This window comes from Drosophila elegans, unplaced genomic scaffold (assembly GCF_018152505.1).
Source record: "Drosophila elegans isolate 14027-0461.03 unplaced genomic scaffold, ASM1815250v1 contig_476, whole genome shotgun sequence".
NCBI classification, from domain to species: domain Eukaryota; kingdom Metazoa; phylum Arthropoda; class Insecta; order Diptera; family Drosophilidae; genus Drosophila; species Drosophila elegans.
The window spans coordinates 21,152,857-21,180,856 of record NW_024545863.1 but is presented as its reverse complement, the minus strand read 5'-3'; the positions used below and the strand labels follow the sequence as shown (position 1 = coordinate 21,180,856).

The following is a 28,000-nucleotide window of genomic DNA, read 5'->3' as shown; positions in this document are numbered from 1 at the left end:
ACGCTAGAACATCTTCCCGGCGGCTTTCGCCCCAATTTGGTTGGTTGGAAATTCAATTTGAATTGAGGCCGTGACAAGTGCAGGATAACCGAGAACATTCAGCAGCGTTTTAAGGCAGCGCCCCTGCAGCCCGCCTCTGTTCGAATTGAAATTCAAGCAGCAATTATCCAGAAATGAAACGAATTTCGGGTGGCGGGGGCAGAGGACTCAGACGTTCAGGCGTATCCTGGGCAGGACGCGGCATTTGAGTGTTGGCCGCAATTAGGAGAATGCGACGAATTCAATTTGCTTAAGCCCAGTAGCCGCTGTTGCTGTTACTCTGGCAATGTTTAAATAATTGCATAATGCCCTTCAGTCTCAATCTGGAGATCTGATGCGGCCTCCCTGGCTTCTGTTTGCCCATCCATTTGCTGTCAGTGCTGTGATTTTGCGCTTAATTTGCTTAAGCTGCGCTTCATTCTTGGCTTTCCACACTCCCTCGACCTTTTTTTCCAGATTATTCATGTGCACCGAGAGGAATTTCGGTGGCTTAAGTCGTTTTATTTTGAAATAATAAATTGAACTATAAAAGGTGTATTCTTTAAACAGGAATTTGATTAACATGAAAATTTGTAATGTCTTTCTCTGAATTTATAACCCGAATATTGCACTCTTATAAAACTAGTCCATATGGTTTATAATTATTTGGAAAAACTGGAACTGCTAATACAAAAATCATAGCATATTTAACAGCACCATCTTAAGAAGTTTTAAGAATATAAATATTTTACCGAACAGTATCAGAATTTCTTAGCTTTTTTCCGTGTTGGCTGCGGTTGCAATTGGAATGGTCGGCCACTGTCAATGTTTACTCGTGTTAACGCTTTTCCTCTTTGCAGCCACGCACTTAAAATGCTGGTAATTTGCTGTGCACAGCAATATCAAAATGTCAGGCTTCCTTTCTTGTGAAACCGATGCATCCATCAGTCAGTCCTTCAGGCAGTCAGTCATTCAGTGAGTCGTTCGTTGCGGCATAGTGTGCGCTGTTGAAAATTAACAATTACGCACCGCAAAAGGAGGCAGTGGAGGCAGTGGAAGTCCCGCGTTGCGGGTTATAAAAATAAACTATACCGCAGGCATTACAGCGGAAACGGAAGTGCGCATTAAAATTGTGCTCGGCTGGCATGTGTGTGTGTGTGTGTGTGGACCCGCAATTAGCAACTTACACATGCACACGCAGTTATGTGTGTGAGTAATTAAAGCGGAGTGTGCGCATTTAATAAGTTAAGCGTTCCCTCACTAAAAATGACTCATATAAGAACATTGCACAAGTAACAAAGATTACGAAATATTGAAATATGAAAACCAATTATTTTCTTAATACTTATCTTATAAATATAATAAATTTTAAGTGTATCATAGCACATTCTTAGAGACCTCAATAGGGATATTTTTTATCATTGAAAATATTAAAAGAATCCTAGACAAAATCTATAAACAGTTCTACCTGTAAAAATAAATATATTTAATTTTTTTAACGTCAATTGAGAATTAAGTTAACCTGGGGAATTTAGAACACTTAATCTTGCTGTACAGAACAAAATAATAATATAATATTCATTTTTTTAACCAGTAATTTGAAACCATTTTCCTTGATGTAGAGCTCGGTCAAAACTCGGTCAAAGCTCCGCTGGTCAGGCACACACATAGTGGCTGTCTGTTTTGTATGCCCTTTTTCCCCTGTAAGTCGGCTTCGTGTATAAATCAGGTTGTGCCATACCTTGGGTCCTCTGATAAGTTGGGGCTTATGCCAAAAGGATTACCGTACCCGAAAATTTACAACGAACAGGGGTGTAATAAATATTTAAAGTATAACAGCGTGGCAAATAAAATAATGCAGGTGACACGTACTGTCGGGCAGGCTGGAACTTTAACTAGCTGGCTTCTTGCGCCACCATTAGAATGCTTTCCCCCACATAACGGTGCATAACTGGCGGCGTTTTTGCTTTTTCGGTTGACCTTCCTTCAACACGGCGTATGCGCAACTTCCGGCAGAAATATTGCATAAATGCGAAACTACAGAAGCCTGCACGGCCATAATAGCAGAATAAGCAATTAAATTACGTTGGCCAGCACCTTTATTTATATGCTGCACCGCCTCAGGCCAGACGCAAAAAAAAACGAACAATAACAACACATGGCATTGCTAAGTAGAAAATTTCCATTAAAATGGAATTATGTGCGTCAAAACTGAATTTGCATTATTTAGCGAATGCATTTTATTCCCTCATTGTTATGCACCCCTGACAAAATGGCTGCCATTGCAATCGCTAAATTGTTAATTACATGGAATCTACGTCGCCAAATTGCAGGCGAATTTTCCAATTGGTTTCGCATCCACACGCACAGCTCAATGCGATAAATTTAAATAAATACCTACATACAAACTCGAATCCGTTTAGCTTGTCAATAGACCAGCACCGAATCGAGGCTTACGACATCAAAAAACAGTAATTGGCATATGTATACAGATACAACCGATGTTTGAAGCTGCACTGCGTGTTCGCTGCAATTTGTCTCTCAGCTGATTTTGTTGATTCACGCTCCATTATCATGATTTTATTTAGCTTGTAAACAAATGGCTAAACAAAAGTCCTACACTCTGATTTCGTTTTGTAAACTAAAAAGGAAGGACAAAAAACACATACTGTATCTAAGTGGGTTGAATTGATTCAATTTTAAAAATAGCCGGCCAGAATTAACAATAAAGTTTACTTGAAATATGTTTAGAGGTGACTATTTAATGTGTGTTTAATTAGATAATAAATTAAATTTTATTGATCAGAAAAAACAAAATGTATAAAAAACACTGTCATAAATTTATTGTTTTAATTTATTTTTTTATTGTCAAACATATTCAGGGGAAATTATGAATGCCTATGATAAGCCGACTTTTTATAAATGTTATTTACAGACCATGCATTCTTTTAAATCGAATATAATATATATATATTTGCAAAGTCGAAACAATTTAAAGAACAAAATTAGGTAATTCCAGTTTATTTTGGGATAATAAAGTGGTTTATTAAGCTAAGTCGAATTGAAAGTTACTAATTCAGCAGTTTATATATTTTCGCTTGTTTGTTAACTTTCAAACGTGTTTAGTGCTTCCGGTTGACTAACGTATATTTGATATAATTTAAGTGGAGTTGCCTCTTAAGGCAAAAATAATGTCTGTCCTTAAATTTTTCATAAACTGCCAATTCAACGGAAAGTTAGTGGAAACACAAGCTCAAAGCTCACTGATACAGACAGGAAAAGTTTGTGGAAAAGTTAATTCGTCCAGAATTCTTCTAAAAAGCATCTTAATCAGCAGTAAATTCACAACTAATCAGTATCCCCATTGTTTAGACCTTCCTTCGTCTACATTTTCTCCTCTTGGGGCTCGCAATTGAAGTGCCGGATCACATATTTGTAAGCAGCGCATTAGCGAAGCTCGGACTTCGAACTCTGGAACTTATTGCAACATAATTACAACTTGCATGTGCTGTGGTGCATAATAAGTTCGTACACTGGGGCGTATGAGCGATGCAGACAGGTCAATGTGAGGTGCGGAAAAAAATTCTATGTGAAACAAGAAAGCAAGCAAACTTCGGCAAGCCGAAGTTCATATACCCTTGCAGCCATTTCAAAAACTAAATACTCTTGAAAACGTTAAAATTATGATTTCCTTGCGTGTATGTTTAAAAACATTGAAGCTATAATGATTTGCAGCTAAATTATTCGATAGTTCCTATGGCAGCTATACGATTGTTCCTATGGGAGCTATATGCTATAGTCGTCCGATTTTGATAAAATTTAAACCGTAATTCTGAAATTTTAACTATATCTCAAAGAACTAAAAAAAGAATTAAAAACACCAAAGTTATAATTTTTTTATGATTGTTCCTATGGGAGCTATATGCTATAGTCGTCCGATTTTGATGAAATTTGAACCGTAATTCTAATATATTTAACTATTACTATATCTCGAAGAACCAACAAAAGAATTAAAAAACACCAAAGTTAAAATTGTTTAAAATTTATTTTTCCGATTGTTCCTATGGAAGCTATATGCTATAGTCGTCCGATCCTGCTCGTTCCGACTTATATACTACCTGCAATAGAAAGACAACTTTTGGGAAAGTTTCATGCAGATAGCTTTAAAACTGAGAGACTAGTTTGCGTAGAAACGGACGGACAGACGGACAGTCGGACAGACGGACATGGCTAGATCGACTCTCCTAATTATGCTGATCAAGAATATATATACTTTATAGGGTCGGAGATGTCTCCTTCACTGCGTTGCAAACTTCTGACTGAAATTATAATACCCTCTGCAAGGGTATAAAAATAGGAAATGATTTGATACAAATAAAAAGATTTGTTCTCGAGGTAAAATTAATGTTACTTTTTTTTGAACAGAAATTATAGCAGCTGCACTATATTTATTTTATTTTTAGATAGTAGTTAAAATTAACAAAAAACTACTACTTAATAAAAAAGTGCAAATATGCTGAGTGCCTTAGTATTTATTGCAACACTTATTATTTTATATATTTTCCTTATAACATTTTCTTAGTGTTTTCCACTTCTTCAATCTGACCCCAATGCAAACCTTATACGTTTCTGGTCTCTGATGCAAACTAAATAAATTTTATTACTTCCTTAACTATATTATCTCTTGCAAAAATTGTGTTTGAATGCAAATTAAATTGCAAATATTTGTAATTTCTTTGCTCATCTCTACTCGAGATTTTGTCCGTTGTCTGTGGCAGCGCATTGAACTTACTTTTAATTATGCTGGCCACATGGACACGGACATTGTTTGCGCTTTGTTGGCTCTTGGCTTAATAAATTGCAATTGTTTGCAAGCCAAACTTTGCTCTCCCCTCGGTTGGCCCAGTTCAGTTGCAGCCCTGGCGTTGGCTGTGTGGATTTTGTAATTGGTTTGGTCTGCATTTGACAAAAGGAATGAAATAAAAGAGTCCGAGAAACAGAAAAAAAATGGCATCGAGCGCAAGAAAGTTTAGCATTATGGCCAGCGACGGGCGGCAAACAAAGTTTTCGCAAACATTCAGTCGCAGGGAGACTACTTTTATTCGTGTGCGGTTAACGAAGCAAATAGAAAAATGTTCCAAATGTTGTCGAGCGGCTTCGAAACCAAAGTCAAATATTTGCCAAAAGTTCCATAAACCAAAGGGCCAGACAGTCAGAAGTTAGAACAAAATCTCTCTGATTTCGGCATTTAATAAGCAATTCTTGTTCCCCCAAGAAAAGTTGATTAAAATGCCAAAAGCTAGTGCAGAAACCCGAAACGAAAGAGAAACGCTTTGAATATGCGAGAGCCTGCGAGGGCGGGGCCTGCTGGAAATTGTCTAAATTATAGTAAAATAACGATATGCTGGTCACTGATATGCAACAGACACGCTGCCAGACAGAGTAAGCAAACAAACTGGACATGAGTGCATCCAGCCAGGGTGAAAGTTCTTCTCAGAAGCAGATAGCAAGCCGAATGCCCAGGATGCTGGAGACCCGGAGGAGCCGGGGCCACATGTTATTGTTTGCATTTGTTTCCTCATGCCGTACTCGCACTCGCACTCTACACTTAAAAAATACGGCTGCTGATTTTTTGAAAATTAATTTATGAAAGTTGTCTTGACAACTAAAGATCTTGTAATGCAAATTTATTTTTTAAAGGGAAAAATATATGTCAGAGAACTAAACTAATTTTTCAATCGCCCAGAGCACATTCAGAGACTTATTTTGCATGTGTACTACCTTTAACCGGGTTCACTTGAATAGCGAAAATATTTGGTTAGAAGACGAAAAAGCAAAAAAAGGAAATAGGAAGGAACACAGAAGGCAAAACAATTGCTGAGTCGGCAACCGCAAGTAATAGGCCAAGTCTGGACGGGAGTCGAGGTAACAAATAATAACCAAGCACTTTCCTCTTCCGCTCGGCACTTCTTTTTGCCTTATTCCTGTCGGACTGGACATGGAATTGTTTAAATTATTTACACAAGCTGGAAAATTAAAATGGACAGCTGCTGTTTGGGGGGCGCAAAGCAGTACAGTGGAGGAGCAGTCATTGTTATGACTGTTGCAACTGCTTTGGTCAAGTGTTGTGTGTTGTGGCACGTACTGTACATGGGTGTGGATTTTGTGGAGTGGACTGAACTGCAGTGGACTGGACTGGACTGGACTGGACTGGACTGGACCAGTAACTGCCCGAGCTGTAGTTCATAACTTTTCATTTCGGCTCCTCTGTGGCACTCCTTCACTTTGTCTTTTGGGGCTTATCCTTTGTGGCAGGCAAATTTTAATTATTACCAGGCAGGCAAGCAGGATAAAGGTCCGATGCCGAATCTGATACTTTGCCTGAGTCTGAGTTTTATGAGTTTGATTGCTCTGCGGGCCACAGGCATTGCGTATGCATTGTGCGTGCGTCTGTATCTAATTGAAAAAATTAAGCATACGCCTTGTTGTGCCATTGTTTTTGACGAAGCAGAAGTTGGCAATCGGATGGCCATAACGCACAGCTGCTGCTACATAGTGCGCAGTCCAACAAAGAAGGACGAGCACCGTTGAAGAAGTTAATGAAATGAAGAGTAAACTGGAAAAAAACTGTACAACTATGCAAATGATTTATCTAAAAAATCACGTTTTGCAATTTAGCATTTTTCTTTATTTTCCTTTTAAAAAGAAAACACATATATTACATATTAAAGTAATCGAAGGTTTCAGATGGTGCATCCGGATATTTCTCATGAAAAACTTCCTCAATAATATTATATTTAGCATAAATACCACCGCCCGGGGGTAGATTCGGTATTTTAGCGGCCATTCTTTGCATAAGAAGAATAAGAACTTCAAAGTCGGTTACTTCGTGCTTTTCAATGACCTGCCTCGTTAGTCTAGCAATGGTCTTGTCGAGATTTATTTCGGCCTTAACGGCATCCTTGCTGATTGTCGGTGCACCCGGCAAAAGTAAAAGGAGCAGTGTCATGTTATCCCTGCTGCCCTTGTGCAGACAAATGTCCAGAACACTGTTGACAATCATCGGCAGGTCGTCGGTCACGAAAAGACGCGAGGCAATGAACTCACACACTTCCGAGCTGTCCATCACGTCCCAAATGCCATCGCAGGCCATTACTAAGAATTCATCACTCTCGCTACGCTGGCAAACTGTAATGTCTGGCTCTGGCGACACCAACTGATCGACGGACGACTTAGAATTATCGTTCTTAAACTCAAAGTCCCCCAAAGCACGTGAAACTGCCAAGGTGCCGTTCACCCGTTTTACCATTACGTGTCCACCGGCATTTTGAATGCGTTCCATCTCCTTCGGATAATACGGCTTATGATCACTGGTGCTGATCACAGCCTGTCCATTTCGCACCACTACAGCCCGCGAATCGCCGCAGTTGGCCAAATAGATCTTCTCTGGCGACACAAAAACACAGATGGCCGTCGATCCACCGGGCTTGTCCTGAAATAACTTCCTCATGTCCTCATCCAGCTGCAGAAAACCTTCTTTAATCCCAGCCTCAAATCTTAACATGGAAAAATCCTCGGTTTGCACTATAGAATCCATTAGGTGCTCGGCACAATGCAGTGCTATTCGATTGCCAGCATGACCATCGAAAACTCCAAAATACGACCATTCCGCAAAAGGTTCTTTTAGCCCACAAACAGCCGCGTGGGCGTCTTCCATTTCTAATCGCCAGCCTTGCATGGAAGTCACGCAATAGCGAAGTCCATTTCCATTATCCTCACTAACTTGTTTACTGGTCTCAGGTTTCTCCAAAAAGCCACCCATTTTATGATTCAACCGACGCCACTCTAAATTTGTAAGAGTGTATAATATGTTTTTCGGAAGCTACCTGATTCAGGGATTGAAGTTATTAGCATGCCCTACTTACAATTGAAGTAAATGAAAAATATTTAAAGAATATTTATAATGACTTTTTGGTTAAAACTATTGGGAAGAATTCTTGACTTATACAAAAAACCAACAAGATCTTCATTAAAGACATTAAAATGATGTTGCATTAATTGTATTTTCAGTTTTTTTTATAAAGCCATCTTAATTGGCATATTTACTTAAGCTTAATTATTTAGTTCAACAAACATAATCTTTATTATGAACATTATACAAAATTTCTCATCGGCTCAGGAACTTTTCAAGCTAAATTTTTTCCCAGTGTAAGCTCCTCTTGTTTCCTGAAGCATCGAACATTCATTCGTCCTGGCGAGTGGAGTTTATTGCTTCGGCACATTTCAAGAATCTTTGGCAAGCCTCAATTAATCGATGACAATTCAATTAGCATCGAGTCCATTAACCCACAAAAGATCCCCCATTCACTCATGGCTCAGGCTTGAGGATGACTACCACCTCGAGTACACGAAACTTTGGATTACAAGCATCCTTGGACGCTGAACTACCAAATAATGGAACAGCTCGGTGTGGGAATTGAATGGCCATAAGAAAAGTTTACCGTTTAATTGGACAGGCAAATAGGCAGCTAGGGATCGGGGATTGGTACTGACTCGTTGAAAGTCTAAACGTCAGTTAGTTCGCTCCCCCGACACCGACACTGCGAGCAGTCGTCGGTCGCATTCTGCCAAACAATGAGCTAAATTTTCCATGGAAAACTACTAAGTAAGCTTGTTAATTAAATACGCATTACCGCCCCTGTAATTGCCTGTGACTCGCTGCTTAGCAACAACTACACCTGCTAATGAAATCGGGAAGGCAGAAGGTGCGGAACGGGGTGAAACTCTGGAGAGATTGGTTGGGGGAGGACACAAACTAATTGTTGAAGTCAAGTGCAAAGTTTCAGGGCGCCCCATCTCAACTTCTCTTCCTAATTTTCCGGTGCACTCGTCAATGTGTCATGGCAAAAATGCGTACAAAGGTAATGCGATATGGTTGCTTGACGAAAAGCTCATGAGTTTCTAAAGCCTATTTTCAACTTAAATACCTTTACTTATGGAATTAGGTATTTCAAGTGTTCTTATGTATGTATCTTTTAGTTACATCTTTGTGGGATTTTGTTTAATTATTTAAAGAATGCTATATTGTTTAGTTCGGTTAAATACAATATATAAGAATACACTTAAGCAAATTGGAATACCCTTTCGTCTTTTTGTCTTCTTTGTAAACGGCTTAGGACCACTCTCGTCAAAGGCTCGAACTCAACTCATCGGCATCTTGTCGTCTGCAGGCATGTTTAGTTTAAATTCAGAAAATCAGTACATATAAATTTGACATAAAATGCATTTTCAGGAAATGGTACTTCAAGTGTTCAATGTATAGTTTGTCATATAAGCCAATATTTAATTGAAGGACATACTGACGTGTAGACAAATCCCGTTTAAAATCAAATATGAACTTAATGATCCTTGCAAATCACGCGAATTGGCAACGACAGACGGCTATTAATTAGCGCATAATTCATTCCCACCGAAATGCATGCCACGCGACCTATTTGCACACACAATTCCACGTGCAAATCATCAATCACGACCAACCAGGAATGAGTTGCGGAATGCATCAAGCTCAGACTAAATGCCGTTGCAGCAAAAAAGAAAAAAAGGTTAATGGGTTGAAATATCAACATCAACATCAACTCGGGTCGTCAACGTTAACGTTAACGTCGACGTCTGCATCGCTGCTTATTGTTTGCATTGTTTTCCTGCGGGCAAAAACCGAAACGAAGGTGGACAAAAACAGGGCTTACTAAGGGGCTAAAATATGCGCACGCCGCAGGTAAATGTTGGTAATTTGTGACTTGGAATGTTTTTCAGCGTCTGCTTTAGAGTCCCTGCAAAGTTTTACGGCAGCGACCTCTTCTAACACGACACTCGCCCATTTAACGCTTTATGGCATTGGATTTATGCTATGTGATATGCAAAGAGGCAGTTGCATGCAAATGCCAGCTAAAGCAGCGGAATTTGCCACAGGAAACTGAAATAAAACTGGGCGGGGATATTGAATTGCCTTGTGAATGCAACACAGTGAAAATATCGCTGAAACAAGGGTGAATTGAAATGACTTCAAATGAACACGTTATACGTGTACATATAAACTTATGTTTTCTTTATTTTTACAGCCTAGATATAACTCATTTTATTGTTTTTGCTATAATAAATTCGTTAAACAAGGAACTTCTTTCATATGAATAATTTTGACGAATTTATGTAGATTTTTTTTTTAAATCAAAAGGGATTTTAAGTTAAATCAAATTATTTTTGCTTTTCTTATCCCACTTACACAAGAATTTATGAAACGAGGCCCATTTTCGTTTTCATTTTCAAAGCTCATGTAACCGAAGTTTATATACTTTCAGTTAGTTTTATCTAAGCGCTTCAGTTTAGTGAAGAGTTTAATCATATCTGGCTTTATTGTCCCAGCCGAGGTTTGTTTTTTCAACTCGGGTGTCCTTAAGCTGGACCAGAGCAGAGCTGTGCGCTTTTATTTACCCCTTTGGCTTTTGCTTTGGCTTATACGAGTGTGCCGCTCTCTTTCCCCGCCTGTAATCGACCTGCATGTTATTCATGGCTAAGCACACACCTGCACACCTGCACACCCGCACACTCCAACCTAAAACGACATCAAACCGCGACCCCCGTACCGCTCGACCCCTGACCCCTGCGCCATCCAACTGCCAACTGCCAGACCAACAATTTTCTAAACTCGAGCGCTGCGCACGTAATAAAAAATACGCCAACCTAGGGGATGGTTGTTTAGGGTGGTGCTTCTGTGGGGGGTGGTAAGTGGGCAGTGGGCGGTGGGCGGAGGCTGACTGGCGCGCTAAGCTGTGCTAAACATTCCCTAAATATATTTTGCAACAGCTCCTCCACACACGAGATAAGCGGCGCACATACCGCAGCGACCTGAACCTGAACATGAAGATAGTGTAGGTGGTGGTATGGGGCTGAAAAATGGGGTGGAAAAGCGGATGGAAAACTGGATGTGGGGTTAGTTTGGCACTAAGAGGGCACACCGAGCAATGAAACTTTTTGCGCCTGAATATTTTTGCAAAACTATTCACAGTTGATTTTTCACCTGATGCTTTTCATCCTCGTTGTGTGCATCTGTGTGTGTGTGTGTGTGAGAGTGTGTACGTGTATTTGTATGGGTGAGTGCACCTGCCGTCAAGTCTTTGTGAGAGTGCTTAAAATATTTGTGCAGCATGCACACAGACGACTCCTTGCCCGAAAATATCCGACTATCTGGCCAGCAGTGTTCTGGCCTCCTTTTGGGCCCAACTTAAATGCAGCTGCCATGGCACCTGAATTTTTCCATAGACTAGCCCCTTTTGCAGTCCGAATTTTAACGGATTTACTTGTAATTACTCTTCGTTAAAAACCAAAAAAATTTAACCAGAAGAATCCCAAGAGATTGTACTTTGGAAGAGAAATGATCGGGAATTTAACAACCAAAAAAAACAAAAGATCGGTTTTCAAAAAATGTTTTGTTGTAGTGAGGCTACGGGGTTTTTAAATACTTTTGTCTTAAATTATTGACTCATAGCGAATAAAACAAATTCCTTTCCATCGACTTGTTTTTGAATTAGAAGTTGAACTCCATATTATTGAATACAGTATAATTAATAATTTAAATAATTAAAAAACAACTTTAACTTATTATAGTTTGTATAAGTAACTTAATATACATTTTTAAAACAGAATTTCAATATTTAATTCATTTAAAATGACCGCTTCATTTTTCTCTATATTTTAATCGTATTAAGAACCATATCTCTTAAATATATTAAATATCAAAGCATTAAAGTAAGGTTTAATTTTAGTTATTTTTTCAAGCATTTAAAACCAATCAACCAAAATGGGTGGCACACTCAGTTTTGAAATTCTTCGGGATTCTGTTGGTTTTTATTTAAGCTGAACCGCACCTGCATGTACGCCTTCGCGCTCGAATATATGTTCCATTATGAAAATGTCCTTAAGTCCAACTAACCGTGTGCAATTGCAGATACGGGCTCCTGGGCGCCTCTGGATGCGGGAAAACAACGCTGCTCAGCTGCATCGTCGGACGACGTCGCCTCAATTCTGGCGAGATTTGGGTGCTCGGCGGACGACCCGGATCCCGTGGATCCGGTGTGCCGGGACCCCGGATTGGCTATATGCCACAGGTGAGTTGGCCTCGGCCGAGCTGCGCTTGCCTTCCATTTTCATTCACCTGCCAGTCCCTGAATTTTTCATGCGCTTTTTATTACCCCATCCCCGAGAAGACTAAATTAAATAAACGCAATAAAATGGTGAAAGCACAAAAGAAAACACACCCAGCAAAGTTTTAAATGCCTCACACAGAGATGGAAAAAACTTAAACTTTTCACAATCCATAAGAACAACTCAACTCTTTGCTTTATTTCTTTTATTTTTCATAACAGGCGTGCCATTTTTCAATTGAATATGTTTTCATTATTAATAAGCAAAACAAATTTCTTACCTAAGAAACCACGAAGTCTAAACTTTTCGTTTTATTTTCATTTTTCTTCATAGTTTTTTTTGTAATTGCATTTATATAAATAACTAAACCAATTCTAAAATTACGTATTAAACTATGAAGAAAATATGAATTCATAGTAAGAGCAGTACGTTTTCCAACAGACACTTCCCAAAAAGGACTATTTTATGCAGATATAAACTTAAATTGCCATCATCCACTGAATTCAGCTTGGCACAGTCGGGTCATAAACCAACGTAGCCGGAAAGTGGCCAGGTTTTTAGTGGAAGTTTTGCCGGAACAGAGTATTATGCCGGTGAAAATGTATATATATAATTTACGTATTCCAATTTGGGTTTATTGCAGGAGATAGCCCTTTACGGCGAGTTCACGATGCGTGAGACCTTAATCTACTTCGGCATCATTTCGGCCATGCCCAAAAGCGACATCGAGGATCGCACCGAATTCCTGCTCAAATTGCTCAATTTGCCAAATGCCTCGAAATTTGTCAAGAATCTGAGTGGCGGCCAGCAACGAAGAGTAAGTTTGGCAGTGGCCCTGCTCCACGAACCGGAGCTTCTCATCCTGGATGAGCCGACGGTGGGCGTGGACCCGGTCTTGCGACAGAGGTGAGTCCTGACCCTAATGACAGCTACACTAAGCAAATACTTTTTGGCGCATTACAATTGCACTAAATTATTTAACAACAAAATTGCCTTTTGGTGTGCCGGACCACAAAAATCAGTAGAGTTTTGCAAGTACCTATGAAAGTTAAGAGTAAAGCAGGGATAAATGGATAGTTGATTTTCGGTATAAGCCCATTAGACTTAAAATACTGTTGCAATTTAAAAGAATCCTTTAAAAGTTATTAAAAAAACCTAATGATTTTTGCGTCATTCGACACTATCTTCAATCAATTGAAAAAACAGGATTTCCAGAAAAATGTATTTTGGTGTGTGTGTTTTATACCAAAATATAACCTTTTTATCACATACTTTCCGACAGCTTTTCAACTCATTTCAAAACGTTGTGATTTCTGCAGTATCCGCCTTTGACAAATTTTTCTCTGTGGATATATGACAACTGATTAACTCTTCATCTTGTTGATTACAGCATCTGGGATCATTTGGTGGACATTACGAAAAATGGTCACACAACTGTGATAATCACCACGCATTACATCGACGAGTGTGCCCAGGCGCATATGGTAAGTGGAAGCAGGAATATTTCCAGGGAAGTATAGGCGGGTTGGGCAAGGGATTTTCGGGGTGTGCGGCGACGAAGTGTCAATGTTTCTTGGCGCCCACGCATTGTTCGTCCCCGGTGATTTATGGCCAGCCGGCACATCCATGTGTAATATGTGGCGTATGAGCAATATTATGCTGCCACAGCCAAGGTGAAAGTTCAGCTATCAGCTCCGCCGAGCGCTGTCAACATGCGGCGCTAAGTGCTTCCGTCTGCCCCTGGCAAATTTGTATCCTGCGAGCTGCAGCCAATCCGTGTGCTGTCCGAAAACCAAAAAAAAAACAAAGGAATGGTCCAAAGAGAAAAGCAGAGGAGTAGAATATTACTGGCGGCTGTCTCCTCTGTTGACCCATGGCCATGGCCACGATTTACGAGGCTTTTCCGAGCGAGACACATTGCAAAATTTACTTCAGATTTATTTATGCCAGCAGCGAAACAGAAGAGATCTGTATAGGGAAATATAACTGCGCTAGTCATTTAATGCGTGCAGCAAACAATGAACTCTGGCGTTCTCAGGCGTGGAAAAAATAAACGAATAAATCGTGACAAAGCTCGCAAACAAACGCCCATCACAGTGGACAGTTGGATAGACAGATAGATACACGGCCAAAGCGACAGGCCGAGATACGGATTCTTGGCAACACGCACAGGATATGCACACATAAAACAAACAGAATCCTTACTCAGGGACACACACGCAAGCTCAAGTGGAGTGTGAGATGGTTGAATATATCAATGACAACACTCTGAAAAAGATTGATGTGGAGAGCGGCGGAGAAAGTGTGAATTGGGCCGGAGATCGACACTTGAGACACACTACAAGGAAGCCCGTTTAATGTGATTGATAGGGTGCCAGAAAATATTCATCGCAATGGTTGACTTAAGGAGTATTTATTATTAGAAAATATTTTACAACGTTTATAATTTTTCGGTGACGTTCCAGCTTTTGTTGGCGCAAAAGCCTTTCATAACATACATTTCACTGAGTTGTTGACAGAAAATATATATATAAACCAAAACCTTTTATTCCTACTCCTTTAAAATTGTTGGTTTAAAAAATAGTTTGACCCCATTTTATGAATCGAACATTAAAGATTATTTACATGAAATTAAGGCTAAAACGTTAACTAATAATAACTTCCTGAAATTGTTAACATTATTTCAAAGTAGTTTATTATTTTTTAATTTATTTGCATGATTTCTTTTAACTTATACAAGCATAGAAACCAATTGATTCTTAAGAAACTCTTTAAAGAAACCTTTATCCCACCATTTCGCATTATTGATTGGGCGCCAGCTGTTATTAATCAACATTATTTTTGGGTAATATTAAATATTTTACCGAATATATTTATCGCCGCTTTAAATGGGTCTTATTTATACATAATTCACATCACAGCGTTTTGGGCTTGAATCGAGTAATACTGAAACAATCAGCCAGGTCTCAGGGCTTCATCCCTCTAACCCCACTTGACCCCAAAGGACATTCAGGGTGTTAAACGGCTCACATGCTGTGCGGCTGCCAATTGACAACACGTTTTGGCCACCCTCAACCCTCAACCCTCAACCGCCAAACCCTTTCGAAAACCATGCATCCCCACATGGTCTGCTGGTTGGGAATCCGTTGTCACGCCGCCATGCCGCCAAAAGTCATTGCGGTAAAGAGTTATGGCCAATAAACAAAATCACTGGCTGGAATAGAAAACTCGCCTTGGTCTGCGGGCAATCGACATTCAGCATTTGGCACTTGGGAATCGCACTGGGATTGGAATTGGGTGTCAAGCAAAACAATCGACTGAGTCGCTGCCGCAGTCCATAAAACAAGGCACAAGAATCGGAACCGAAGCATCCTGGCCGAGTTAATCCAAGAGTCAGGCGCTGAAATGTGAATTTAATGCGAATTGTTAGACCAAATTTATGGTTTATGGGTTCTATAAAAAGCCAACTAGCGGAAGAAGTTTCCATCCGCGATGGTTCATCGTTATATGCAAAGCCCATGGGATCACGAATGAGAAGTTGTTGTGTCTGTGTAACTTCTAGTGACAGTGTTTAATTGCTCATATTGAACACGTGTTTCCTCGCAGCTGAGCTGAGTTGGAGAAGGATGAGGGGCTTAGCTAAGAGGTGCACGCCTCAGCTGGCTGATAGTTCACTGGGAGAAAACCCTGAAGAATATCACTCTCCAATTTTATACAATTAAAAAAGCTTTGTAATATATTTTACGGCAAAAGTATTACGTTTTTAAAGTAATAACTATCCGTTTCTATAAAAACGTTATCAACAAACTAAAGTGTTTTCAAATTAAGTAATAGGAGCCTTAAGATTTGTTTGAAACTGTTTTGAAAATAATCTTCCCTTTTTTTATGAAATATTTACTATTTTCATGGTACAATTTTTATCGGTGTACGAGTTATATGGCCGGCAGCAAATTACTTTTTCAGCTTTGTCACTTATTCGTGCCACGCTTTGGTTTCGACCAGCTCAAGTCGAATCCGAAACAGAAAAGGACCAAACTTCAGTTTGGCCTGGCCTGAGGTAGTTATCTGCACATATTTTCGCCAATTCTGCACGTCACGAGGAGTTAACCGTAGAGTTTTTCTAGTAGACTTCCCTGTGTATTCTGTCTTTTCCTCTTGTCTTTGTTTTGGGCTCTTTTTTCTGTTGACTCAACAGAATTGCGTGTCCAAAATGGGATTCCCTTCGGCCAAAGGCGGCTAAAGTAGAGCTTAACGCTGCCCAGAAAGACACATAAATTTGCCGAAGCCTGATTCTGTGAGGCACTCCAATTGGCACCTACATGGCACTTGATCTATTCGCCGCCCCTCCCATTAAAAAGCCAGGGCATTAAAGTGATTGTTGCCTGTTGGCAGTTTATAAGCTGAAAATTCATGCGGCAATAAAAATTATATGCAGCATGGCTGCAAAAACAGCTATTAGTTTTTCTGATTCTACTGCAGCTGGATGAGGATGCACTCAAACAAAAGCAGGGGCATTAAACGTGATCGTAAAATGCATTAACGACTTTCCAGAGTGTTGTTAAAACTTTGCCATACTCAAATTCGGTTATTGTTATTTGTATGGTGCAGCGATTAAAAGATTTATATTAATTGAAATATATTTATGGACATTAAAAATTTGCACGTGTTTGATTGAGAATATTGTGTGAATATGTCTACAGTATAGTCTTTCCAAAAAACCAGAAACGTTTAAGCGATTATTAAAGTTTAGTGTGCCAAAATTCTCGATTTAATAGACGCTTATTTATATCAAGAATTTGCCGTAGTGTCATGTTGAGATGCTTTTATTTTGATGGCAAAGTAGATAAATGGACCGCAGGAGGATTAGTTATTGTGGCAAATTCACCATTGTTCGGCTTTTAAAATCATTTTGTGAACAGATAGGAAAATGAACAGCAACAATAGCTTCGTACGATTTGCTTGTCTTTATTATAATCTGATTAACAAGAACAACATTTTAATGCAAGAAAAATAAAATGTTTTTTTTCGTTTTCAATAAACTAGCTGTCTAACCAAAATCTGTGTTTCTTTTTTCTTGAAACTACAAATATTACACCTGCGATGACAGTGGCACCCACATCAAAGTTGGCTCCGCATTATGACAAGCATTACCACCTGCACTGGTTTCGGTATTATGCTTAGAACCACACCATCGCCACCATCCACCGAACCTTTTTTCGCACCCAACTACCACCCACGAGGTCAACCAACTCGGCCCACACAACAGAATCTCAAATGGCCTCCAGTTCCTCGCTCCTAGCAAAGTGCAGCGCTTCACTTTTTTTGACAGACATGTCTCCCTAAATTTAATGTCAGCGCTGCCTTTTCCTTTGGCTCAGGCGAAATTGTTGGCTCGACCGAAAAATAAAAGCTTAAAAAAAAGGGAGTAGCTAAAACAAAATAAAAAGAATAGAAAACCAGGACAAAAAGTGAGGGAGGGTGAAAAAAATAGAAGCGCGTATACGCCACATGGCCACACAGTGAAGACAGTGGGGGCGGTTCTGTATCTCCTACTGTCCCCAGTTGAACGTGCAGTGCTTTCTGCTCTAATAAATGAAATCAGGGAGCGTAACATTATGTGATGGATATATTGTTACGAGTACTCTACCTCAGCATTTACTGCGAGCCCTAAAAATCCCTCCTGCTCACGCCTTTAATAGTTTATATTGTTGCATTTCCTCTTGTATTCCAGTCGTTTTTGTGTATTTTTTTATCCTTATTGTTTGTCGCGTAATTTTCCGCTTGTTGCCTTCGAGCAGTCAACGTGGAAAAAAGAACACAACCGAAATGCAAATGGACAGTTGAATAATTGCTAAAGCTGATGAGTGACAGGAGATACACAATAACCAAGAAAAAATAACATTACCAACTGAATTTCCGTTGCCTGATAAAGTGTTGATATGTTTCGACCACTTTGATTGCCACTTTAATGCCACGTTGCAAGTGGCATGTTATTAAGCATTAAGCTGCACAGTTGTGTCAAAAACCTAAATGTATTAATAATACGCATAATATAAAAAACAGTCAATAAATATGAGTGAATAAGTTAAAAGTGCTCTAGAGATTAACACATTACTTCGTACGCGGAAAGAACATCCACAAATGTTTTTTATATTTTATAAGCCTTACTTTAGTTTTGTTTTTTTACATATTGACAAATTATTTATATTTTAAAACTTTAACCAATTTTGTATGCGAAATTCATTCGACCTGAGCACTAACGAAATATCTTCGAGCATTCTTAGGTTTCAGAATTCAGATCTTATGTAAATTTTGGATGAAAGTCCACGATTTATTTGGCTGGCTTTCACTGGATATATTCTAGAATATATTCTGACCTCGCCCACTCCCAGTAAATTCCACCTACGAACCCAGTCATAAATATCGTGTGCATTTTTCAATTTCCTCTGCGTGCCGAGGGAGCGAGGCAAACGGAAAATTATTTATGGCATGCAAAATTGCTGGCCATAATAATGCATATCACATAGTTGGCCAATAAAATTACAATTGGCTGCCTCGCCAGGAAGCCAGTAATTTAGTTTGCCACTGCAATTCAATTAAGACGTTAATTGGCTTTGAGAAGTCGAAAAGACAGTTGCCATTGAATTGGCCAAGCACAACAAGCTCTGGGGGAAATGGGCGGTTTCCTTGTTGCCCGAAAATCAGGAGCCGAACGAAGCCAAATCAAGTGGCAAAAGTTTACTAACTATCTAGCTGTGTGTGTGGTTTATTTAGCATAGAATTTTCCTGTGCAGTCGGAAAAATACGGGGGTTGTGGATAAGGGGGCAGCAGGAACCCACTCATGTGCATGCCTAATGAAGCCATCTATTTCGTGTGGAATTGATGAACAAGCAGACTCTCCTTCAACGACAAAATCCTGGAGAAGGCGGCCAAACTTTTCTGTCTGCAGAAGGGCTAAAGGCATGACGGCTGGTCATGTACGGACACAGAAATCAATTAAGTTAATTTCCGCACGTTGCGTGAACAAGGGATTACGTCGGGCATTGGAAGTCGATAAAACTTCGTCGACATCGAGATCCACAACAACAGGAACAGGAACAGGATGTGCACGGAGGGCGCAAACTTTCACAAAGATTCTGGGACGCGGAGAAGAGCAAGGACAAGGACGACTGGCAAGTCGCATCAAAGTCGAAAAGTTTAATTGGCTTGACGACACTTTGCCAGAGCACGCTCCAAATCAATTGACTGACAAAACACGAATGTCACACAAATCTATTTCTACTTAATTTCGAGGACTCACACAAATCTTAAATCAGAGTATATCAAGGCTTACATAAACATTACTTGTAACAACATTCTAAGCGAGTTTTAAAAGAATATTAATATGATTGGGGTCGTTAGGCATCGTTTAATTTCTTGTAAAAAAATCATTAAAACATTTGTGATTAATTTCAATATTTTTAGATTGGCCTACTGCGTGGTGGAAAAATGCTGGCGGAAGAATCTCCGGGCTATCTGCGACAGCAGTATAATGCTGATTCACTGGAGGACGTTTTCTTGAAACTGTCCGTTTTGCAGAACATGGGAAAGCGGCGACGATCGTCGATCGCTCAGGAAATCGTGGAACAGGTGACGGTGCCGGCCATCTCCAATCCCGCTCTCGACATGTCGGATGAGCAGCACGCCGCCGAAATTTCCGGCGAGTTTGGCGATAACATTTCCATGTCCTCTGCTGCCCGGGATCCGATCACTACCACCGCCCCCGCAGCCCCGCCGCTGCCACCGCCACAGGAGACGCCCACATCCTTTTGGTACAACCTTCATGTGATGCAGTCGCATCACCTGCACGCCCTCATCTGGAAAAACTTCTTGTGGATGATGCGTAACGTGGGGTAAGTCGATACGTTCTAAAGTGGAGCTCAGAAAAGAAGTCGAACTCTTTGAAGAAGGGTTAAGCATTGCTTAACTATTTTTTCAGTTAAGGGACACCAAATCCCAAGTCCAGTATTTCGCAACATGACTTAATAAAGAGTTCTTAAGATTCCGAATTTGATCTTCCATCAATTAGGGAATATACATTTTTAATTGATCATCGATAAATTTTTTCTTTAATTACAATGGTAAACACTTTTTAAAACTTTTAAAAACATAAAAGATTGTTCAATAGATTATTTGAATATTAAAACAAAAATGGTTGGGGAATGACGTACCGCTTTCAGATTGTAAAAATAAAAATTTCATGTTAATATTTTAAATATTTAAATTTTTTGAAAACAATAGTCAATTTTAGATATTTAGTGTGTTTTGCAATTTATCAGCGCATTCTATTACTCTGGCTTACGAATAATAAGCCAATAAAACTAGTGCTCCTGAATGCTAACAAACTTTCGATGACTTTTCCGCAGGGTGATGCTGTTCATCGTGGGCCTGCCCGTTGTGCAGATACTGCTCTTCTGCTACGCCATCGGCCATGACCCGACTGGCCTAAAATTGGCCGTGGCAAATCACGAGATGTCGGGGGAAATGATTATGGAACAGTTCTGTCCAGTGCACACCGGATGCAATCAGACGATGCTGAGCTGCCGTTATCTCGATATGCTGGTCAAGAACAAGAGCATGGTTGTGGTGAGTGCAATGCAAATTACCTACTCGAGTTCACCGCTCCCGATTCCCGCCCCCTTTCACCATCCCTCGAGAGTAAAAGGACATGGGCAGAGGCATTGGCGAATGCAGATGCAGTTGCAGATGCAGATGCAACTCCCAGCCCGGGGGTGCAATATCAGCTGTCATTGGCTTTTTGCTTAAATTGTGCAGTGCGAACTTTACAATAACCACTCATGTGGCTTATATTCAGGCCCCTCGATCCCACTACGTAGTACGTACGCCCTGTGCTAGCCGCCCCTGTAATTTATTTCAATTTGTGTGGACAGGCGAGTGGCTCCCCCTGTTGGGTCCAAGCGGAGGCTGCCGCCGGGTCTTCAATCTACTGCACACATCACTTCGCCCTGCCGCACTCCTAAATCACCACCCCCCATATACTTGACATTGTCTTAGCCACATCTCCTGAAAAGTGCTGCTAACTTGGCTATTTTGTAGTCTATAACAAATATTTAGGGAAAGAAAGCTAAAAAAACAAAGGTAATAAGTATGTGGGATATATTATTTAGTATGGAATTAACACTTATACTTTAATACTGTCTGCAGTTTACTTTCAAGTATGTATACTTTTATATTGAAGAATTCAAAATCAACTCATGAGTCCTACTTATAAAAATATAAAAGTTATAAGTTAAGGTCAAGTTGATATTTGTAGACTAAGAAGTCATTAATTAATTTTTGGTAAATTTATAAAATCATGTTGTGACTTATTTGTGAAAGGTTCTACTCAATCAATCACATGGATTTTTTTTATATCTTCCAATTTTATGAAAAAATAAATAACTGACTAAATTAAATTACATTTATAAGGACAACTTTTTATCAAATACACCAGATTGTTACCTAATCTATACAAATATTTTTTGTAATTAATGTGATTACTATTTCTAGACTAAATTTGGCAGCTCTGTTTCTAGTCGTGCTCCTTGTTCGATGCAAAATGAAGAGGAAGCTGCCATGGCCCCTGCCTCCGATTTTGCCATTGCCCTTGGTGTTGGCGAACACAAATTACAGCTGCTTATCTTTGGCACAGCAACAACAGGCCGAGTCGACTGTCGGCCAGTTGGCCAGTCGGTCGAGATCATCAATAAATTTACTGCCCTGCCATGGGCGGCGATGGCCAGAAATAGTGGGCCAGAACAGAACGGAACGCCAGGAGAGAAGAGCCGAGGCCAGGGCAAGCCGCTTGTGGCAATTTATTGCAAATTACGCTTCAAAAACAAAGTCGCTTTTGTTGCCTAATTTGAGTTTCGTTTCGTTTCGGTTCGAGGGCTTGAGTCCAGGCTTACGATTTCATGCATTTTACATTAGACACTGTAATAAGCGTAATAACAGTAAAGTAGCTGCAGGAGTGGTGGTATTTTTACGATTAGTTTGCACAGCATTCATGCAAAATTGAAACTTATTAACTGGTTGGTTGTAAAATCCCGCCTCTAAAAAAAACTACTCTGCCATTTCGGGGAATTCAATTGGGCAATCAATTGCGTTCCGCTGAAAGACAATAAACCAAAATCAGCATTGAGATCTCAATGTCCCATCAAATTATCCCGGCAGCAGACCGTGACCTCCCAAACTTTTACGAAATTTTCAAATAACAATATAATAAAGACCGCAATAATAAGGCCAGCAACCGTCCGCATACCTCAACAGGCAATTTGCGAAGAAAACTTTTTACCTTTGGAAATTGAAAAGCATCCCCCAACCGCCGGCTATCAGACTAAATTTGTATAACTTCTGACAAAAATAAGGGAAAAATGAAACAAAAAATAATACGCGGCCGTGTATCTTTGGGCCGCATCAAAGACCCAGAACGAAAGGAAAGAGAGGATGCCAAGTTAATTTTGGTCAATGAACAGCATATCAACGTACCATCAGCACTTGGCCAAACCCCTGGCCCATCTCACCATCCCCAAATTCTTGTGAGGATAGAGCTTGAGGCACACCTCGCGGGTGGGTCACAGAAATTTGAATTTCTCCGCGTATCGACAGAAGGCATTTTTTGTTTTTCAATACCACTTTACAGTACCACATAGACAACTTGAGTTTGGGTATGATGTTTTTATCGAAAAGACTTGTTAATTGATATTTAAAAAAGAAAAAAACAAAAGGTTCATTAATAAGCTTATGTAAATAATCAAAACTAAATAAGTTTTGGGAATTTCCGTTTCACGTAACTTATTTGGAAAAGAATGTAACAAAATTGTAATTTTTAAGCAAACTACTATATCAACAAATTGACATCGTTTTTATTAAAAAAACAAAACAAATATTCATAGCCAGTTTTACGAAACCTCAAAAGTTTAATACAACTACTCTTTTAACAAGGATTTCCAGCTTGGAAAGATTTCTAAAATTCACTTTGTTGCCACATATTAATACATTATTTTTAAAGGCTTACAAAAATGGTGTACATTTTTATGATGTTAAATGTTTCAATATTTTTTCAACAAGTATCAAGCGGTCACCCCTACAAAAAATTTTTTTTGCGTCTGTTTGTGGTTGCATTTAGATAAAACGCAGACCAAAAAAAAAGTTAAAAGAAAAAGCGTTTATATTTCGATGTCCCCTGGATTTTTTCTGGCTCTTTGCCTTGTGGTTTTTCTTCGTGTTCGTTCAGATCAAACGCATTTTGGTTACCCTTGTCTTAACGACCCAGAAATTGTCTTCTGTTTTGTGGGCCGCACATTTTAGCCCGGCACCACCCCAATTTTCTAGGAGCAACACACTGAATGGGGCAGTAATAATTTTACAAACTTGCCCCACAGCTAAAAGCCCAAAAAAGGGACCTTAATTTATGGGAAATTGAAAAACATATTGTGGTCAGCCGATGTCGTTGACTGTTGTCGTTGCTTCTAATTAAAAGTTCATTAGTCAAGACAATGTGGCTCATTAGTGTAAGGCGGCTCCCACTAATTTCATGCGTTTTCGTGCAGCAGAAAATCTTCTTAACTTTACATATTAATTTGAATACATTTTTTATTTTCAATGACTAAACATTTTAAAAAATTGCTTTTTAAAAGACCTCTACGTTATTTTCAATGGCTTAGATCCCCTTTTACTACGCTTCTGATGGTACTTGATTAGCGACAAGATTTTACAGGGAGAAAGTGCTTGAAGTGCTTCCTTGGCTTTTTTTCCAACAGCCAAGGATGGTTTTATGAGGCAAGTTAAGGCAAAGTCGAAACAAAAACTGCCAAGGTAGCTGGGGAAAGTTTTTCCACCAGCTCCTTTCGAGCTCATTTGCGTCGAGCTTCTGACCAAGTTGACTTCATTTGCGCATAGTTTGTGGCTCAAGTTTGTCATAAACAATGTTGAAGTTGGGGTTAAATAGTAGCATAAAAGTTGCCCAGGACTTGCAATTTGATTGTCTGTTAGCCATGGCTCTTCACATTATAATTTATTCCAAGTCCCAAGTGTAAAACTCGCCCAAATCTCTGCTTCAGGTGTTCTGCCAAGGGCTCAGCCCAGATCCAATCTGGGCAACATAGTTTCGGGCAACACATCCCTTTCTGGGCCATCAAATCGGATGAGGCCAATTAAACCACAAACTCGTATGCTGGCCCCAAATCGGGGAATGTGAGTGTGGCATTAAGGGTGGCAATTGCGTAAATTTCACGCCTGCTTAGAGGCATGCCATTTGCGTTTAAATAACTACAGATCGAAGCCGCAAAATTGCCCGAACTAAGCCCAAATACAAATGCCAATACACGCAGATTGGGTTTTGTGGTCAGGTCTTTCCCTCGGCTGAGATTCTTGTGGTTGTTGGGCGACATAAGTGACTGGCAAAAGTTTAGGCAAAGTTTTGCACGCCCCTCCAGTTCGAAGGCAACTTAATAAATGGGTGAGCACTTGCCGGAACTAGCTCAAGATCCCTGGATCTGCTCCGCTTTCTGGTGGCTGCTGCCAGTTCATTATTTATTTCGCATCGAAATGAAATTGTTACAGATAACACAAACAACTTATTGTTGACAACAAAAACAGGGGTCCGCAAAAAAGTAGGCAACGAAACGAAACACAACGCAACGCAACGCCTCTCCTTTGTTGCTGATTTGTTTGCCTCGCTGAATTTATCGCCTGGCGCAAAGTACGCACATTAATTACGGGGAGTTACTTTTATTGTTGCTACAACAGAGCAGAACAGAACAGAACAGAACGCCCCACATGCAGCAAACAATGCGACAGGAAATGAAGCGGGACGCACAAAGAGACAGCTCACAAAGCTGCCAAGAAAGGAAGTGCCGTGGGCAGGCAGCCCGAGTCCTGACTACCGAGTCCTGGAATCGCGACATGGGTTTCTCAATAATTCAGCGACTCCGATTTTAATTGCACAACGTCGGCGAACACAATACCCAGTCATTCGGCATCTGTCTGGCAGGTGCAATGACTTTTTAAGCTAATTGAGTGAGCATTTGATTGACTGCCGTCATTTAGCTACTCTGCCCACCCACAAACACACAAAGCATATATTTGTTTTTAGATGAACAATGGCCATGTTTATTAAGGGAAAGAGAGTGTCTGACTGTGATTTCCTTGAATTAACAAATAATTGTTAGATCTTAAGTGAGAAGTCCAAAATCATTTTTAAACGCAGAGCAAAATCAATAGATCTGTATGTTTAAAACACGGACAAATAAAAATTAAAATGTATATACAAACCAGGCTCTAGCCCAAATGCCTTGGTAACCAATACAAATTTATCAAAAAATAAGAAAACATTTTTGTAAATACCCAGCCAAAGAACATGAATCCAATTATTTAAATGTGTTAGTTGTTCGAAAATATTATATATATCATTCCTTTACATTGAGCTGTTACAGAGATTTTTATTTTTCCCAACGAATACATTTTACTAGAAATTTGAAACTGCTCGGCTCTGTAATCTTACAATTTTTTTGTTATTGCAGAAATATGTGACTGACGACGAAATGGCCTACGAAGAGGTGAGGAAAGGTAAGGCCTGGGCTGCTCTAGTAATTCAACCCAACTACACGGCTTCGCTAATGGAACGCGTTGAAGATGGACGTTATGCAGAGGATGGCACCATCGAATCCTCCGATCTGGCAGTGCGAATGGATTGGTCCAGTAAGTGCATATATAATTTACATTCTGAAAATGAATAAAAACCATTATATTTCTAGATCAACAAATCTCACAGCTGCTTTACCGTGACCTCCAGTACACCTTCTTCAACTTTGTGGGCGACATGCTGGGCGACTGTGATCTGAACCCAAAACTAGGACGTGTCCCTGTGGACTTCAACCAGCCCATCTACGGCTACCGGAATCCCAACTTCACGGACTTTGCTGCCCCGGGCGTTATCCTGACCATTATCTTCTTCCTGGCCGTGGCCGTCACCTCCGGAGCGATGCTGATCGATCGGAATGAGGGCATGCTGGAGCGGTGTTTGGTGGCGGGGATCACGGGTCCGGAGATCCTGCTCTCCCAGGTGGTCACCCAGTTCACTGTGATGCTAAGCCAGACAATTTTTGTCCTGATCGTCAGTTTCTACTTCTTCGAACTGACCTTGGTGGGCGACATTTGGCTGGTGGTGGCCCTCTGCATCCTGAACGGACTTTGCGGCATGAGCTTCGGATTCGTTATATCCTGCGCTGTGGACACGGAGCGAACGGCCACGTATGTGGCGATGGGCTCCTTCCTGCCCATCGTCATGTTGTGCGGCATCATCTGGCCGATCGAGGGCATGTTCCCGCTGCTGCAGTTCTTCACAGCCTTCCTGCCGCTCACCAAGCCAACGGAATCGATGCGTTCCATTCTGCAACGCGGCTGGGGCATCGACAATCCCGTTGTATACAATGGCTTTATTTCTATTTCCTCCTGGGTGCTGGTGTTCCTCATACTCACTATCCTCCTGCTCAAGTTCAAGAAGGGTTAGTCCCCTTTTGGGTTGATCCGACACAGAAAAAATGTAATGATACTTTGGAAGCCTAAATATCTCGGAAAAAATAAAAATCAATAGAGGTGTTCGCTAGTCTTGAAGAACTTGGATATTTTATAGCTTATTTCTTAACAGCACTAGCGAATATCTGTTTTGTTTAATTAAAAGACTTCTAACAGTTCAGTTTAAATAGTACAAGTAACTATACAATTTTACAAACATTAAAATAAATTAAACAGCAAGGTTTCCAAAAACAAAATTTGATCTGTAAATATTGCCTCCAAAATCATAGTTTTTCCTGTGAGCGTTTCTTATGATTTTACTAGGTTTTAAGGGTAGACTTACGCTATCTTAGCCAGTAATTAGTACTTAGTCCTAGCCCTCCTTCACTGGCAATAGGTTCCGGAATACCACTAGCACCTAGAAAGGAAATTGTTGTGCCTTGTAGAATAAGCTTTTCCATGTCATATTACTTTCATACTCACACCCACAGACCAACATCAATGCATTATATTTATGATGTAAGCTTGTGAACAAAATTCGAAAAGTTTGAATAAATTGATAGAATAACTTTGCCGAGATTTACTTCAGAAATTATTGCAGCAAGCTTTGCCTTCGGTAATTGTGATTTATTCACATAGCACAGAGCACAGTGATTGCTCTGATTGCACTCGGTGAGACGGTGAACAAACTGGGCGAAATTCCGGACGAAAGGCAGGCAAAGTTGCTGCATTGTCGAAGTTGGTGCCAAGTGGTCCTGTGGTCCTTTCAATCAGTCATTGGTTTTGCCAATATTTATTTACCAAGTATCTGCAATCAAAGACCTCAAAAAGAAAGGACCTGAGTCCAGACCTTTACCCTGAACTTTATTCGAGGAAGGCCCGTCGAGAGATGGAATGTCGGGGGTGATGTCACGATGACTCGTTTTCGACACATTTCACATTTTGTGGCAAAATCAATCAAACCGGAAATGCATGTCGACCATGACTGAGTGTATGGATTGGTGGATGGTTCGCACACGTGCGACGACGGGTGGGCGGTATCCAGCATCCGCTTAACACGAAAACTCAACTTAACAAGCGAACAAAGTGCCCAGGAAGCAAATGGAAAGAGCTGCCTTCCATGCGCACTCAAAATAAATTCGTAGAATTTATACCCTTTCCTTTCTGAGTTTTAGTCTTCTGAGATATTATTCAAAGGTAAGTTCTTTACGTAATTTAACAATACAA

The 28,000-nt window shown here is 40.1% G+C and overlaps 2 protein-coding genes across 2 annotated transcripts in view; one reads left to right on the top strand and one right to left on the bottom strand.

Annotated features, from left to right (window-relative positions):
- Positions 1-27,342, top strand: part of LOC108147209 (ABC transporter G family member 20) — a 49,170-nt gene extending 21,828 nt beyond the window's left edge. Inside the window, exons 3-9 of the mRNA XM_017273567.2 lie at positions 12,020-12,179; positions 12,860-13,122; positions 13,607-13,700; positions 19,682-20,109; positions 20,623-20,842; positions 25,780-25,957; positions 26,014-27,342. Of these exons, the coding sequence (XP_017129056.1) occupies positions 12,020-12,179; positions 12,860-13,122; positions 13,607-13,700; positions 19,682-20,109; positions 20,623-20,842; positions 25,780-25,957; positions 26,014-26,768 (2,098 nt within the window). The 3' untranslated portion in view covers positions 26,769-27,342. The remainder of the gene's footprint in view (positions 1-12,019; positions 12,180-12,859; positions 13,123-13,606; positions 13,701-19,681; positions 20,110-20,622; positions 20,843-25,779; positions 25,958-26,013) is intronic.
- On the bottom strand, positions 6,684-7,947 carry LOC108147210 (protein phosphatase 1B). Its single transcript, XM_017273568.2, has one exon. It carries the CDS (start codon positions 7,838-7,840, stop codon positions 6,737-6,739), a length of 1,104 nt encoding a protein of 367 aa, XP_017129057.1. The 5' UTR covers positions 7,841-7,947; the 3' UTR covers positions 6,684-6,736.
- Positions 27,343-28,000: the final 658 nt, after the last annotated feature.

What these genes read in the sequence shown, in the direction of transcription:
- LOC108147210 (XM_017273568.2), bottom strand. Translation starts at nt 7,840, where the DNA reads ATGGGTGGCTTTTTGGAGAAACCTGAGACCAGTAAACAAGTTAGTGAG.